The sequence below is a fragment of the Pimephales promelas genome, chromosome 19 (assembly GCF_988280905.1).
Source record: "Pimephales promelas chromosome 19, fPimPro1.hap1.1, whole genome shotgun sequence".
Classification (NCBI taxonomy): domain Eukaryota; kingdom Metazoa; phylum Chordata; class Actinopteri; order Cypriniformes; family Leuciscidae; genus Pimephales; species Pimephales promelas.
In genome coordinates, this window is record NC_142787.1 from 9,909,372 (window position 1) to 9,927,360 (window position 17,989).

At 42.5% G+C, this 17,989-nt stretch overlaps 1 protein-coding gene across 4 annotated transcripts in view; it reads left to right on the plus strand.

Annotated features, from left to right (window-relative positions):
• znf462 (zinc finger protein 462) overlaps positions 1–17,989 on the plus strand; it is a 52,768-nt gene that overhangs the window by 23,828 nt on the left and 10,951 nt on the right. For 3 of the 4 annotated variants that reach the window (XM_039663969.2, XM_039663970.2, XM_039663971.2), the window contains exons 2-7: positions 1,628–1,884; positions 2,040–7,393; positions 7,682–7,819; positions 13,187–13,503; positions 16,333–16,451; positions 16,684–16,875. In XM_039663969.2, coding sequence (XP_039519903.2) covers positions 1,659–1,884; positions 2,040–7,393; positions 7,682–7,819; positions 13,187–13,503; positions 16,333–16,451; positions 16,684–16,875 — 6,346 coding nt within the window. In that variant the 5' untranslated portion in view covers positions 1,628–1,658. The remainder of the gene's footprint in view (positions 1–1,627; positions 1,885–2,039; positions 7,394–7,681; positions 7,820–13,186; positions 13,504–16,332; positions 16,452–16,683; positions 16,876–17,989) is intronic. The other variant, XM_039663972.2, reaches the window with a different exon arrangement.

A 17,989-nucleotide genomic window follows, 5' to 3' on the forward strand; every position in this document is an offset into this window, starting at 1 on the left:
CTAACACTTTGTCCTAATCACATGTTATGTGATGCCACAGCATGCAAGAAAAGGCATCTTTTCCATATCAATAAGAATTGTTGTAGACATTGTTTTCATCCACCCACATGGCATTGGTGACATCAGAAGAAAGAAAGTCATATTGTAATAACATATTACCTTTTGATGTATATAAGCAAAAAAAAAAATGTTGCTTCGAAATTGCATGCACTGCTATTTATGCAAAATAACAACAGTGAAATGAAATAGTAAATAGTGGATTTTGATTTCACATCATCTTTGAGACACACATGTTAATGATAATAACTGTAGATCATGCTTTTGTGTCTCTTATTTCAACAACAATTTCTCATCATGTCCTTGACAGTATTCTGGTCCCTTTCTGAATGCAGAGTTACCTCACTGATTTTCACATTTTTTCTCGGCTCGTCCTCAGTTCCCAGTGAAAGTGGCCCTTGTAACTTTAGGAGCGACTAAGAACCAAGTAGAATCTATTTTTGTTTGCTTTTACAGCATTCAAGGCCTCCTCTAATGTGTAGCATTGCAACTAAACCCATATAATTCTGGCCTTGACATTGAGGCCGTTTCTTGCAGAAATCACCCAGAGAATGTGTCCTGATGTGTGAGCCAGCCAAGGCTGAAGAATCACTCTGGTCTTTGTTGATTACTCTCAGATATGCAGAGCTGGTACAGTGCTGTACGGCAGCTTAAATGCATTGCTGTTGTTGAGTTCATGCTAACACTCATGTCCTTGCCACACACGGATCACATTGAGAATGACCCATGATGAAAGAAAAACATGTTTGCTGTATCTGTTCGTGGTCTCTTACTGGAAGACACGCTTAGTGTTGTAAAGAAAACCATTAATCTTTGCAATGGTTGTGGTTTTAAAAAAAATAATATATATATATATATAGATTTGGGACATAAGGTTTACATGAGGTCAATGCTGAATTAGTTTCATTCAAATCATATGTTCCTAACATACTGTAATTTCTGGCTCAGGTTGTAGATTTTCGTGAAAATATTTCATTGGCTTATGAAAATGTTCACTGCAGTCTAATGGACTATTGCAATTTTCCCCAAATACAACAGAGATTTGTGCATGGACAGCATGTGTATGTGCTGAATTTGGCAGCAGTGTGCGTATTAATGAAAAAGTATTGATCAGGGACTGAATCATACTTTGTTTCAGCTCATTGATTGGCACAGTTGCCGGGTGCTCTTAGGTCATGGGACATAATAATGCCACCTCCAAGTGACAGCCCGCCCCTTAATCATTTGTGTTTGCACTGCATCTCTGAAGCCCTGAGCATTCCTCATCCCTCTGCGGATTCACTCAATCTTATTTCAGAAGGGCTTGATGCAATCTAATGGAACATACTGATGTAAATACCAAGGCCCACTGTTGTGCTGCAGCTGAGGCTTATCCCTGGGTAATAAAAAATGGAACAAATCAGCCCATAATCCCTCCTCAGCTATTGTTCTTGGAGCAGACTGACCACTCACCAAAAAAAAGATAGATTCTGTATCTTGTATTTGTCTCTTTTGTGTGAAATACAATGGTATAAAATGTCCATTCAAAGTTTATACTCTTACCCCTTTCTCTCTTTCTGTCTCTAAACAGGTTTCCCTGATTTTCCAGGGAGTCCTAAGCGATGGAAGTGCTGCAGTGCGATGGCTGTGATTTCCGTGCAGAGACAAACGATGAGCTCAAGGCGCACATACAAGACGTCCACACGGCCTTCCTACAGCCTACAGAAGTGGGAGAAGGTGAGGAGTCTCCCAGACGGTCCAGGTCGAACTCAATAAACTCCCACAGCCAAACAGAGGACGAGGAAGACTTGACCAATCATGATTATGACTCCTTGAAAAAAGACGCAGGTATATCAACATTTCTTATTGCGACATGAAATAGATATAGATGATGAGTGCAGTCTTCTAGAAGTACAGAAACTACATCAGAACAGTCATTCTGGCATCCTAATTTGTGTAAAATTGAAGCGCTCAACGCTTTTCTTTCTCTGTTCATGTTTCAGGCATCCACTCCTTTAACAAAGACCTTGGGCACTCCTCCAGTTCAAAGCAAGCTAAACACAACCAATCAGCAAAGCCTTCAAGCAAAACGTCAACTTCATTTTTTCAGTGCAAGTTCTGTGTGCGGTACTTCAGATCTAGCTCTCTTCTCAGCGAACACACCAGGAAGGTCCATGGAGAAGCAAGTGATGAGAGATCCTTCAAAACTTCCAAGCAGGCCAGCTGCAGCGCTACTACTTATGATGGTGTAGGGACTGTCTTTTCCTGCCAGTATTGCACTTATAAATCCCCACACAGAGCACGGATTCTGAAACACCAGAAAGTGCATCACAAAGAAGGTCTACCAGGCCACTCAGCTCCTGTCGAAGCAGAAGTTCTGGATTTAGACTCTGAAGCCTCCTCCGTTGAAGAACAGAGTGAAGAGTCACCAGGGAATGTAGAACGTCGTGTGTTGGAATCTATGATCAAACCCCAGTCAAAAGGAAGCTTTAACTGTGAGTGGTGTGGCTTTCATACTTTGCAAAGGCAGCAGTTAGCCGATCACATGATGAAGAAACACCGTAACATGGTGAAGATTATGGTGTCATTGCAACAGCCCAAAATGCATGACGGAAGTGCAGGATCCAGCAAGTCTGATTCGACTTCGTCTAGGAGAAGCACTCCAACCTCCAATTTAAACCTGAACGATCTACCGAGCAATGAAGGTTCCTCCACAAATGCCTCATCAGTCAAAGGATCCTCTGGCAATGCATCACTCAAGTCCACTTCAGGGATATCAAGTTTTCACTACTCACAGCTCACAGCAAAAATACCTAACAGCACAGGATCTTCCATACTGTCAGAGAGATCGACTTTCACCATGTCAGATATGTCTAGGTCTGGCATGGATCTAGATGCCAGCATTCTGAATGATTCCAGAAGCAGTACAGATGATGAACTCTGTGACTTGGAGGATCCCCATTTCACGGAGCCAGCTGAGGATTCTACTAAGCTGCTTCTGTCAGAAGAGGATAATGACCTTCTAGAAACGAAAGGCGTACCATTCAAAAGACATATGAACAGGTTCCAGTGCCCTTTCTGCTCCTTCTTGACCATGCACCGACGTAGTATTTCTCGTCACATAGAGAACATACACTTATCTGGCAAAGCTACAGTGTATAAATGTGACAAGTGCCCCTTTCTTTGCACCAACCCACTTAAGCTTGACACGCACAAAAAATGTCATAGCGGGTCTTCCGAATGGGACACCATGGACTTACCCGGTGAAAGTCTAGATGGTCAAGGTGAACGCTCCGAGCCCGTAAATGGAGGAAACAGCAGCTCAAAAATCAACGGGAAAAAATCCAGTGCAGTCGAGGAACAGCAGGGTCCTCATCGGTGCTCACTGTGTAACTTCTCCACCATCACACTGAAAGGCCTACGTGTCCACCAGCAACACAAACACTCGTACTGTGATGGAACACAAGTTACTGGTCAAGAGGGTTTGTCTAATGAGCAGCAAGATTCTGAGTCTGAGTCCTACAGCTCCTCAAGCTTTGTCCAGAAAACTCAAACATCAATCCTTGGATTTTCAACCAAGAAGCACCTTATTGGGAAGACAGCAAGAAAGTCCATCAACGATTTGCCCTTGGATCTCTCTCCTGTCAAAAAACGGACAAGGATTGATGAAATTGCAAATAATCTCCAGAGCAAGATTAGTCAAAGCCAACAGCACGAGGATGTGATTAACCTTGAGGAGATGGATGATGATGTGGAGGAGAATGGCAATCACATCGATGTAGAAGCAAGCAGAGAGAGAGAAACCTCTGATGCTCAAAGTCAGCTCTACACATTCAACACTCAGCATGTTAGGAATTCTGGAGGTCTTCAGGCAGAGCGTGGCGTTGGGAAAAGAAAGCGCAGTCTTCAGTCCAAACTCGGATCAAGAAACATTCCCATTCAATTAACCATTTCTGATGATGAAGATAATTATAGTGCCTCTTTGGAATCTAAAGATGCTCAAGATCAAAGCAGTCAAGATGGCAGGGAGACGTATCAGGATAATGTTGAATACACTGCGGTACCCGGGAACCTGTTCTACTGCAAACATTGTGAGTACCAAAATAAGTCCGCTCGCAGTGTCAGCACACACTACCAAAGGATGCACCCTTACATCAAGTTTAGCTTCAGATACATCCTGGACCCAGAGGATCAGAGCGCAGTCTTCCGTTGTCTCGAGTGCTTCATCGAATATAACAACTTTAATGATCTGCACCAGCACTATATGACGCACCATCCAGAAGCAAGCAATGTCTTGAACTTTAACCAGCCAGATCTGGTGTATATGTGCCGTTTCTGTTCCTACACAAGTCCAAATGTGCGGAGTCTGATGCCCCATTATCAAAGAATGCACCCTGCAGTGAAGATCAACAATGCCATGATTTTTTCCAGCTACATGGTTGATCAGCCTCCGAAGAGTGCTTCTGAGTCCCAAACACTAAGAGAAATCTTGAATTCTGGGCCGAAGAGTTTAAGCTCCACCTCGTCTGGGTCCAGATCATCATCTAGTCCGGCTCTCAAAAGCATCTGCAAAACGCCAGAAGCAAACACAGAGGCTGAAGTTATTCGAGAAGGTCTGGGTGGTAATGTGGTGGTGTATGACTGTGATATCTGTTCTTTCTCAAGTCCCAACATGCACTCAGTGCTGGTCCATTATCAGAAAAAACACCCAGAGCAAAAGGCCTCATACTTCCGAATACAGAAGACAATGCGGGTCATATCTGTTGACCGAGCACAGTTGTCGAGCAATTCAACCTACAGCCTAACTAGCACCCCCAAGTCTTCGAACGCCACCCTACCTATGGCTCTGGATGAAGATGTTTATTATTGCAAACACTGTGTCTACAACAACCGCTCTGTAGTTGGTGTTCTGGTCCACTATCAAAAGCGACATCCAGAGATTAAGGTGACGGCAAAGTACATAAAGCAGGCACCCCCAACCCCAGGACTGCTGAAACTCATGGACGAGTTACAGATCGCACCCCCTAAACAGTTTCTGAAGCAATTCAACAACAACGGGATTGAAGGGTCAGGTAATTCCAACACTAAAGGAGCATCCGACAAAGGGGAACCTGAAATGCTGTTCTTCTGCCAGCACTGCGACTATGGGAACCGCACTGTGAAGGGAGTGTTGATTCACTACCAGAAGAAGCACAGGGATGTGAAAGCCAATGCCGACCTCGTACGTAGACATACAGCTGTGGTCCGGAGTCAGAGAGAAAGAGCGCAGATGATCCACGCGGGAAGTTCCACGTCCACCGCAACTGTATCTACTGAAGCAGACAAATCCAGGTCGTTGCGATCTTTGAAATGTAGACACTGTGTGTACACGTCTCCTTATGTGTATGCCTTGAAGAAGCATTTGAAGAAGGATCATCCTACTGTGAAGGCCACGGCCATGACGATCTTACACTGGGCTTATCAGGATGGTTTGTTGGAGGCTGGTTATCACTGTGAGTGGTGCATATATTCCCATGCTGAACCAAGTGGGCTGCTCATGCATTACCAAAGACGCCACCCTGAGCACAATGTCGACTACACTTATATGGCCAGCAAGCTGTGGGCTGGTCCTGATACTTCCACAAGCAGACAGGGGGGGAACTCTGAAACGAAGCATTACCAATGCAGAGATTGTGCCTTTGAGGCTTGCTCCATCTGGGACATTACTAACCATTACCAAGTAGTGCACCCTTGGGCCATTAAAGGTGATGAATCTGTCCTCATCGACATTATCAAGGGGAACCAATCACCTGATAAGCTGCTGTCCAAAGGACACGTTTCGTCGTCCAGTTCGTTCAATAGTCACCAGCAAGAAGAGACAGCAGTTGAAGTCAGTCGTCCAACACATGAGCGGCAATCTAATCTCTCTCTGTCTGCCACCTCGTTAATCTCAAATAACCCGTACCAGTGCACCGTGTGCTTGTCCGAGTACAACAGTCTTCATGGGCTTCTGACCCACTATGGCAAGAAACACCCAGGCATGAAAGTCAAAGCTGCTGACTTTGCTCAGGAAGCAGACATTAACCCTAGCTCAGTTTACAAGTGCAGACACTGTCCGTACGTGAACTCTCGTATCCACGGAGTTCTCACACACTACCAGAAACGACATCCTTCCATCAAAGTCACGGCTGAGGACTTTGCTGATGATGTTGAGCATGTACACGAGTTAACCAGCGAGGGAGATGAGCGATCTAAAACACAGAGGCAGGGCTATGGTGCGTACCGCTGCAAGATGTGCCCTTATACACATGGCACTTTAGAGAAACTCAAGATACACTATGAGAAATATCATAACCAACCTGCTGCAGACATGTTCAAAGGAACCACCACACAGTCGCCGGCTAGAAGAGACGATTCAGTTGCTGAATGCAGTAGTAACAGGGTGACCGAAGTCTCAGATATGTGTGACTTCGACATCACACTTTCTGAAGTCGCAAAGAGTGACAAGAACACTGTGTTTAATTGTCAGCTGTGCAAATACTTCTGCTCCACCCGGAAGGGTATCGCTCGCCACTATCGCATAAAGCATAACAATGTCAGAGCGCAACCTGAGGGAAAGAACAACGTCTTTAAATGTGCGCTCTGCGCCTACACCAACCCCATCCGCAAAGGCCTCGCAGCACACTACCAGAAACGCCACGACATTGATGCTTACTACACACATTGCTTGGCAGCATCCAAGACGGTGACTGAGAAACCGAACAAGGTGATGTTGCCCTTGGCATCAGAAGCGGAGTCTCCAGCGATGAGCGAGGAGCTCAGGCTCGCGGTGGACCGAAGAAAATGTTCACTCTGCTCCTTCCAGGCTTTCAGCAGGAAGAGTATTGTTTCTCATTACATAAAGCGCCACCCCGGAGTCTTTCCCAAAAAGCAGCCTTCCAGCAAACTGGGCCGTTACTTCACTGTGATCTATTCCCAGGAAGCAGAGAAACCTTCATCCACAGAGGAGTTGGAAATAGTTGAAGTTAAGGCTGAGGAGGAGCCTGAAGGTGAAGTGGACTGGCTTCCCTTCAAATGTCTGAAATGCTTCAAGCTCTCGTTCAGTGCGGAAGAGTTACTGGTGATGCATTACAACGACTGCCATAGCAAGGAACTCAAGTGGGATTTCGTCACCATCCCAAGCCCTGCAGAAGATGGGACGGAGCTCTACCAGTGCACCCACTGTGAAATCAAGTTCTTGACTCTTCCAGAACTCAGTGTCCATCTGATTAACCATAATGAGGATTTCCAGAAAAGAGCCATGAGGCTGGAAAGAAGAAAACAGCTTCAAAGCAAGCAGAGGACGACAGAGCCACCAGAAGCCAAACCAGAGAATAAGGTGAGCCTCCTAATGTGTTTAAGGTGACATATTATGCCCCTTTTCACAAGATGTGATATAAATGTATGGTGTCTTATGGTGTCTCACAGAGAACGGCTTACAAGCTTAAAGCACTTAAACACGGACAAATTCATATTTTCATGATATGTCCCCTTAAAAAGCGAGTTTGCAAGCCAGCACATTGCAACAAAACTAGACACAGCATCACTACAGCTTAATTATAGATGCAAGCAGTTCAAATAACTAGATTGCATCAGTAAAGTTTTTCGTCATTGTCTCTTTTCATAGGTGGAGAGCACACCTGATAAGACTCCCGTCGGCTACAGGTGCAACTTCTGCGTGGAGGTCCACCCCACCCTTCGGGCCATCTGTAACCACCTGAGAAAGCACGTGCAGTACGGCGAGGCCAAGGAGGGACACGTGAAGGTACGAGCACCATCTATCAGAGAGCTTTAAACAGTTGCATTAGTTCTAAAGCCTGTTTTATTTTCAACTTCCCATCTGTTTACATTTTCAGTCTTTTTAGACTCCAGCACAATGTCTATATTCAGTCTTTTCCCTGAGGTGGCCTCAGCGTCTCCTCAACTGCATTCACAGGCCGTTTGGACCTTCTGCTTAAGTGTCTTTTTCTCTTGCTTGCATGGTTAAACTGCTACAATTCAGCTGCACATTCAATGAAATAGACAAATAAAGGTAAATCCTTGAGTGTGTAGAAGAAACACGGAAAATGGACGAGCGCAGTGTTATGACTTCTGTTTAAACTCAAGTATGTTTTATTTTATCGTGTGGGCATTCATGAAGAAAGCCTTGAACGTGTCGTAAAGTTGATCATGCAATTAAATCTTGTGGCCTGGAGGGTTTTCTTTTTTGCATATAGAGAATGAAAGATTTTTTTCTTTTTCTAAAGCTCTTTTCTGAATGTGATGCTGCCTTGGACTAAATAAGGGTTTTTGAGGGCAACAATGTTGCTATCCACCTTTTGGAACCGCCTTTGTGTAAAATGCTCTCTAGGGGTAGGGTAGCTGACGTGAATATTTAAAAAATATTCGGTTAACATTTATGTGAATGGAAAGTGTGTTCTTAATTCCACTTTTAATCGAATGACTTCTCTAGTGGATTTAAAATTGTTATGCACTGTGACAAAGGAAATTTCAAAAGTGTTGTGAGCTTGTGAATTCATAGTATCCAAAATGCTGTTTAAAGACTGGTGCGTAATATTTTTTATTACTTTAACTTCAATCAGATAATGCAGTTGCATTTGTGTTTGGAATATAAATATATACAAGAATGTGTGCGAGTGTGATGAATTTCTTAATGAGGACATTCACAGTGTTTAAGGTGCAGAGGGCTGCATTTACAGGGCCAAGTCTCTTTATCGCAGCAGAATCCTGAGACTGGCAACGCAACCCTTCGTCTCTCTGAAGAGAAAGCCAGTTTGGTGGGCTTGACAGTGTGGCGTGGAGAGTGGCGTGTAAGCGTCTTAGTGTTAGTGTTCCACTGAGAGTGCCAGGACGCGGGCAGGGAGGATTTGAATGGGATCCCAGTGAGGATCAGCAGACAGAGGCCAGGATAGGGCTGAATCAAACCGGACACTAGGGGGCAGTGCAATCACACACACACACACACACACACACACACGCGCGCGCTCACACACACTCACAGACTCAGAACAGATACTCTGAGTAGAGACACAAGGGCAGGAATTTTTCAGTTTGATTTTTTTATTTAAAAATTATATTATTTTAATGTTTAATTTGTAATGATTTAATGAATAGCTTTTAATCAATTTGAACCCCAATTTGGGAAACACTGGGCTACTATGTAGAAATACTGTAATGCTAGTGTACTACATACTATTTTTTCTCATTTGTTATGGTATGCTGTGTTAAAGGTGTGCTCGTCTTTTCTTCTCTTTTGTTCCGTATATATTCAAGTGAAACATTTCTGGTAGAAGAACACATGTGGGCGGGGCTTGATTGTGTCCGTGGGGAATTGATTGGATGGTTGGGGTTTGCTATTGGCTGATCTCATGTGAGTGACAGGTTGCCCCGCCCACATCATCATCAGAGAAGAGAAGAGATGCTGCAAGAGGAAATGATTCTGATTCAAAATTTACCAGGAACATGGATTTAAAACCATAATTTCGAATAAACAGCAATATTCTATATAAAAAAAAACATTTCATGTGACTTGAAATGTTTTAGTTGGTAATATGCCATATTACTGTATATGTCACTGTGTTGTGGTGGCCTCTAGTTATTATCATGCACATGTGTGTATTTTTAATCTTTATGTGTTAAAAAAAATATTAGTCATTAATCAAAATATTGACTCAAATATAGGTTGTTAAAAATCAGTTATCACTTCTGGTTCATTCATGATGGTGGAATTAAAAGGTCAAATCGGTCATCTAGTTTGCACTGACAAATGTAGTTCTCTGTCTCTCAATGTGGATGGCTCTGTTTGGCTGACGGTGCAGAGGTGTATCTGAAGTGCAGGGTCAGTTTTCTCTCTCTTTCGGTTTCTGTCTCTGTCACTCTCTCTATCTCTCTCTCTCTATCTCTCTCTAAGATGCTGAATTTGCTGTGGGCTGTAAAGCTGCAGATGTTTCAGAAACACACAGGAACCTCTTGGCTGTTTCTAAATTAAGAAAGAGGGATGTCCCAATGCAGGAAGAGAGCTTTAATGGCCGTAATCAAACACTGATCATCTGTGCTTCATCCCTGGGAGAATCATATCATATAAGACACTGAATGACACTGACATTTATCATGATTATTAAACGTCACAGACCTGTCAAAAACATATAGAGGTTTATTTCAATACACAATGGAGAAAAAAAAAATAATATATATATATAGTCTCAGGTCTTGACACTAACACCCACCAAATGTGTATATTTCATTAGTGGTGTGTAACATAGTCACTAGCCTAGCCACTTTTGCGTGTTGAATTTTATGTATAATATATACTTTTTTAATTGTAGTCTTTTAATTAAAAGGCATCTGAAATAATAAACTAAGTACAGTGTAGGGTTGCCAAAAATTGAAAAAAAAATTTTTTACATTGAATCTTGTATCTCGGTGTGTGACAATTATACTCGTTCCGCAGATTTTTGACACTCAAAGCGCTCATGCATTAAAATGCCTTTCAGTACTAAATTGAGTTCTTTTGCGATGCTTATTGTGCTTAAACAGTCAAATACACACAAAATAATGTCAATGTTTTGGCGAGTATTCACAAACGTATTACGTCAAAGTAAACAGTTGAGGCAGAAAATGCATGTGTAACAGTACAGGGGTTGGACAAAAAAACTGAAACACCTGGTTTTACTACACAATAATTTGTTAGAATGGTGAGGGCCTCATTTTGCATCCAAATACAGCACCAATTGACAGATAGAAGTCCTTCACAGTGACCAGAGGGATTATGAGCCGTTCCTCTTCCAGAACAGTGTCCAGGTCACTATATGATGCTGGTGGACTCGCTCCTCCAAAACACCTCAATAATATTCAGATCTGGTGACTGTCAGACCATGGGAGATGTTCAACGTCACTTTCATCTTCATCAAACCCTTCTGTCACAAGTCTTGCTGTGTGTGTTGGTGCATGATCATGCGGTTTGAGCATCAGGTGCTCATGATCCTCCAGAAGGGTTTGGTAGTCCTCGGCAGTGTCGTGTCCATCAAATACAATCAGGATTGTCATGATATTGGAGCTCAAACCATCACTGATCCACCCGTGCTTCACTCTGAAGATTGGCCGCCAGGCATATAGATGTGAAACCTCCAACATTGGCCAGTGTTTCAGTTTCATTGTCCAACCCCTGTATATTGGATCCGTGCTTCAGGTCTTAAATAGACAGCAGCCTAATAAACCCACTGCCAAATTATGAGATAATATTAAACATATCTAAATGGCAGTCGTTCCCCGTGGTATCAATGTCAGAATTGTGGCCAGGGAAAGTGGCTTGTAACTTTGGAAAACCACTTGCCACAGTGGCTGGTGAGCAAAATCTAGTTAATAGTTAAAGAGCCCCTATCATAGCATTTGAAATGTTCCTATTTTTGTTTTGGGAGTTCCCAAAAACAGTTTAACGTGCATGCAAGGATAAAAAAACACTTTATTTGTCTTAAATATGCATTTATTTTTACCCGATTTGCTCAACGACTCCCAAATGATTCGTTCGATGATTAATTTTCCCAAACACCTCCTTTGAGTGACGCGAATCTGTGGCGATTGGTCAAATGACCCAGTCAGTTGTTATTGGTAAACCATAGGCAGAGACTGACGGCAACGTAACGCCCATAACCAGGATTATAGCTTGTCAAGTGTTGAAAATTGTATATAGTGTTTGAACAAACGTGTCAGAAAAAGTGCACTTTCCTTTACTCGCGTCTCCATCAAGAGCAAGCTTTCCCGGCGAAACTCACATTGCGGCGGCTTTTGAGGGGCAGTGCTTATTATATAGAGCGATGTCATATTTGGCTAAGTCGTTTAGGAGGTAATTGCCATTTTTCAATGAATGTCTAGGGAATGTCAAAAACAAAACTAACTTTACCCCGCTTAGAAGCTGCGCGGAGTGTACACAACACAATATAACTATATTGTGCATGCTAAAGAAAACATAACAGCAAACATTATTAATAATACTTACAGATTGTGATTCGTCGGAGGACGAACCTGATCCATATATACTGGATACTGAGCCCTCCTTCGCGAACAACCGGCTTGCGACATTTGAATTCACATTTGAATTCATTTATGTTTTTGAATGATTCGTCATTAAAATGATAATAAGGCTCGGGCTACTGTTGTGGTATAGTTGCAAATATGAACTCTAACCACTGATTCTTCACATGTTCGTCCCTGGGCAATGAAAACAAGTGGCTGAACTGTCTTTGCAATGTAGAACACAGCGTCTTCTCGACATGATGCGATTCAGCTGAAGTTTTTGAATGTGTTCTAGACTTCAAGTTTACACTCCCGTCTGCGCACGCAGTTGTTGGGAGCGACCAATGAGCTAATGTTTTGTGTCTACGTCACTACGAAACAGCTAATGACTCGTTTCAAAAACAATTCATTTCATAGACTCAGAGTCGACTCTCACTTTTGAAAGACAATAACTTTATATACGGTGCACTTTCAGATATAAATCTTTCCAGGATGTTTTCATTCCCTTAGAGCTATATTCCACACTACATGAACAGTCATTTTCAAAAATCCATGATAGGTGCTCTTTAATAACTGTATAGAATTAATCCTAAAATAATTGTAATATGCTGGGGGTTTTTTTGCATAAGAAACATAATTATGTTTCTTATTTTCATGATTTTTTAGAAACATAAAAAAAAAACATTTAACAGAAATCTTTTGTAACATAAATGTCTTTACTATCACTTTTGATCAATTTAATGCGTCCTTGCTGAATACAATAAAATTAATTTTTTTAATAAATCTTACCGACCTCAAACTTTTCAATTTGTGCATCACAGTTTCCACAAAAAAATATGAACAGTTTTTAACATTGATAACAATTATAAATATTTCCTGAGCAGCAAATCGTCATATTAGAGTGATTTCTGAAGAACGTGTGAATGAAGACTGGAGTAATGATGCTGAAAATCTCCGGAATAAATGACAGTTTACTATATATTCACAAAGAAACCTATTTTGAATTGTAATATTTCACAACACAACCAGTTTTGGTTAAATAAATGCTGCCTGAACGTGAGGTAGTGGGGAGTTTGTTTAATATGACTGAATGGCTAATTCCAGTAATTCCCTCTGACAGCAGGAAGCAGCCGAAACGGCCGTTCCCGATCCCGTTCCCGGAATAACCAACGGCGAGGTGGAGGACGTGGACGTGGTGACCCCTGACCCTTCAGAGACTTCAGTCGCCATGGAGACGGAGGAGTCGGTCGCGGGCCCGCCGGAGCCGGAAAAGCCTCGTGTTGTTCCCGGTCATCCTTGTGGGATGTGCAGCCGCATGTTCATGTCCATGCAGGGCCTTCGCTCTCACGAGAGGAGCCACTCGGCCGTCGCACTCGTCAACAGGAGCCACAAATACAGCTGCCAGTTCTGCCACTTCGCCTCGCCCTTCAGACACAAGTGAGTGCATTAAGCGTCTCGCCACTGTCTGATTATGATTTCACTTTTCTAGCTTTAGTTAGTGTGCAAAGTTACGACACTCAATGTTCAAAACAAAGGGAGAGATTGCCTTTTATGGAAATAGTTTTTTAAGGAGTACAACAAACGGCTGGTAGTGACATCACAATATTCCCCCTGGGTTGGTGACATCACAAACCCTAAAATTTGCATAAGCCCCGCCCCGGAACATGATTTATAGATTATTATGACTGAACATGCTAATCAATGACTAGACGATAATGACACATCAGCTGCATAAATTCATCAATTAACCTCAGAAATGGCCTGTTGCTTCTACATGTTGTCACTTCACTTCTTTTACCTCACATGTGTGTGAGGTAAAAGGACATGAGCTCTTGAGGCTCCGCCCCCCTCTGCTGGAAGCAGCGGCTCATTTGCATTTAAAGGGACACACTCAAAAACGTTTTTTTTTTTGCTCACCCTCAAAAAAGTGACAACTTTAACATGCTATATAAAATTATCTGTGGGGTATCTTGAGTTAAAACTTCACATACACACTCGGGCCATCAGAGACTTATTTTACATCTTGTGAAAAGGGCATTATACCACTCCTTTAAAGATAAATAGATAAAAACATAGAATCCCGAGAGAAAATGTGGATTCGTCTCCTCATTTACTTCCTGTGAGATGCTTTGACTGAGCAGTTAGTCTCGTCTGAAGTGCAGGACTTTTGTTTGGTTCCCTGGAGTAAATCCATCCTGACTGGATGTTCCGTGACCCAAAAAAGTGCCGCATTCATGTGCCACACGGGAACCGGGATAAAAAACACTGATTCCCAAGATCCCGGTCGGAGACGGCTGTTTTGTCAAAGTCTCAGCACTAAAGCTGGGATCTTCGGCAGAGAGACGCTTCTTTCACTAGTTATCATTAGTGTTTCCTTTCCTTGTGGAATCGTTCACACGTCACAAATCTTTCCTGGGATTTTGTTGTTAATGAACAGCACACCTGTGAGCACTAATGCATTATTACAGTTATTCTATGTGAAAATGCATGTAAACTAGTGATGCACGATATATCGGCCACCATATCGGTATCGGCTGACGTATGATAATTTTTAATGTTCTTGTTATTGGCTGAATACGAAAATTTGTCCGATATATTAAAGGCGATAAGTAATGTATTATTTCCTTCAACTAAGACACTTCAGATACACACTGTTTAAAATGATGGTTTTGAGTTGCTTGAAATATGATTGAATCACTTCAAAAAAGGAAAATAGAGTTAAAGGGATACTCCACTTTTTTTGGAAATAGGCTCATTTTACAACTCCCACAGAGTTAAACAGTTGAGTTTTACCGTTTTCGAATCCATTCAGCCGATTTTCTGATATTTAGAAGAATATCAGTAACCAGACAGTTTCTGGTCTCATTGACTTCCATAGTATATTTTTTTCCAACTATGGAAGTCAATGGGACCAGAAACTGTCTGGTTACTGATATTCTTCTAAATATCAGAAAATCTGCAGCTTCTGAACATAAGCCTGATTACTTTAAATTCATCTCCGACTCAAAACATTTTGACATTGATGAGCTGTTGTTGTTAGTCTGCTGAAGCAGCTCAGACGAGAAGGTCAGTTATCATCGCGATGTAGCCTACAGTATCCTTCCTTGCAGCACCAAATTAAGTTAATTTTTGGCAATTATTTCACAACTTTCATTATATAGGTACACACAGAAAAATTAGTCAGGTCCAAGGTACGGCCCTGTCCCTATGCACATTTATTTTGATAATGATCAAGGTTCTAATATCAAATGTCAAACTGACATATTTTGTGCACGTGCGAAATGCCGGCGCGATTACTTGGGATTTTTTCCTCAACAGTGGAAACAAAGGACTCCTCTTATATGGTCATACAGATAAGACTACCCTATGGTAACACTTTATTTGAAGGGGTGTGCATAAGACTGTCATGACACTGTCATAAATCATAACATATGACAGGGTAATGTTAACACAAAGCTAAAAAACTTCTGTAAGTTTGATAATTAGACCTGTTATGACATATTTGTGACAGTTTGACAGGTTATAATTTCTTGGTTAATGTCAAGTTGTCATAACAAAGACATTTTAAACAATGTCAACTTTGCATTAAAAGTGTCATAATTTACCGAATGACACTTAATGACAACAGTCATAAACCTTCATAAAGACTCCTTCATGTTTATGACAGTGTCATGTCAGTCTTATACACACCCCTTCAAATAAAGTGCTCCATATAGGCTACATTATAAATGACTACAAAATGTCATGCCTTTTGAAAATAAAGAAAAAAACAGGATGCGGGTCCGTGCCGTCTCTGTCTCCTTTATATATAAATGAATATATGAATCTATAATATAAAGAGACCATAATTATAATTGTGTGTTTGGGACATGGATTTTAATGGTAAGACTTTTGTTTTTGTAATCAGGCTCTCAAAAATTATGAAAAAATTTGGATTTAGATATCGGCTAATATATCGGTTATCGGCTTTCAAATATAAAGAATTATCGGTTATCTTATCAGCCAAAATGTTTATATCGGTGCATCCCTAGTATGTAAACTAAAACTTAATTGAAGTAAAACTGAAACAAAATGTAGATATTTTTGGGTTGGCTTTACTATTTGGATGATGTTTGTTTTCATTCTTCATTGAATGTAATTGTACGTTTAGTTATGAAACACTTGGCCGTTTCTCCCTCTTCCTGAAGTGAATGTAGCAACTCTTTCAGTTTTGATAGAATGTATATTTCTCCTCCATCATTCGTGTGATTTATTGGTTTCCTCCAGCCTGGATCGTCACATCCAGTCTCATCATGGACACCAGAAGCCGTTCCGCTGTAAGTCCTGTCCCTTTAAATCCTCCTACCTGAGCCGCCTCAAGAGCCACCTGCACAAAGCACACGCAGGTGAGACGCCACACACACACACTCAGTCACTCACTCTCACTCACTTACTCATTCACTCACTCTCACACACAAACACACTCACACTCACTCAATCACTCACATACATTCACTCTCTTACACACACTTCATTTAAATTCTGCACAGTTTTTCTCATTGGCTTTGGCTCGGAAATGTTCCGTTATCGGCGTCAGATGTTGCCGGTGGTTTGATGCGGTATGTGTCTCTGTCGCAGGTGAACACACGTATAAATGTTTGTCGTGTGCGTTCTCCACCACCACCATCAGCCAGCTGAAGGAGCACTCTCTGCAGGAGCATGGAGAGACACTCACGCTTCCCAAACTCAAAGCCGGAGCCGCCCGGAGCTCCACGCGACCCAGCGCCGAAAACAGCGACGAAAACACTCCCCTCGACCCAGACTGCACTGGTAACACACACACACACGCATAGCCGCGGGAACGTATTTTGAGAAGGGGGGGCTGTAGGGCCAATCACACACTCCGAAGGCGCTTCTCCATCACATTCAGCCAATCATACACTCTGAAGGAGCTTCTACCTCACATTCAGCCAACCACACACTCCGAAGGCGCTTCTCCATCACATTCAGCCAATGACACACTCTGAAGGCGCTTCTCCGTCACATTCAGCCAACCACACACTTCGAAGGCGCTTGTCCATCACATTCAGCCAATCACACACTCTGAAGGCGCTTCTACCTCACATTCAGCCAATCACACACTCTGAAGGAGCTTCTAGCTCACATTCAGCCAATCATACACTCTGAAGGAGCTTCTAGCTCACATTCAGCCAATCACACACTCCGAAGTTTCTTCTCCATCACATTCAGCCAATAACACACCCCGAAATCGCTTCTACCTCACATTCAGCAAATCACACACTCCGAAGGCGCTTGTACCTCACGTTCAGTCAATCACACACTACGAAGGCGCTTCTACCTCACATTCAGCCAACCACACACTCTGAAGGCGCTTCTACCTCACATTCAGCCAATCACACACTCCGAAGGCGCTTCTACCTCACATTCAGCCAATCACACACTCTGAAAGCGCTTCTACCTCACATTCAGCCAATCACACACTCTGAAGGCGCTTCTACCTCACATTCAGCCAATCACACACTCTGAAGGAGCTTCTAGCTCACATTCAGCCAATCACACACTCCGAAGTTTCTTCTACTTCACATTCTGCCAATCAAACAATCCAAAGGAGCTTCTAGCTCACATTCAGCCAATAACACACCCCGAAATCGCTTCTACCTCACATTCAGCAAATCACACACTCCGAAGGCGCTTGTACCTCACGTTCAGTCAATCACACACTACGAAGGCGCTTCTACCTCACATTCAGCCAATCACACACTCCGAAGGCGCTTCTACCTCACATTCAGCCAATCACACACTCCAAAGGCGCTTCTACCTCAAATTCAGCCAATCACACACTGAGAAGGTGCTTTTCCCTCACATTCAGCCAATCACACACTGCAAAGGTGCTCTTCCCTCACATTCAACCAATCACACACTA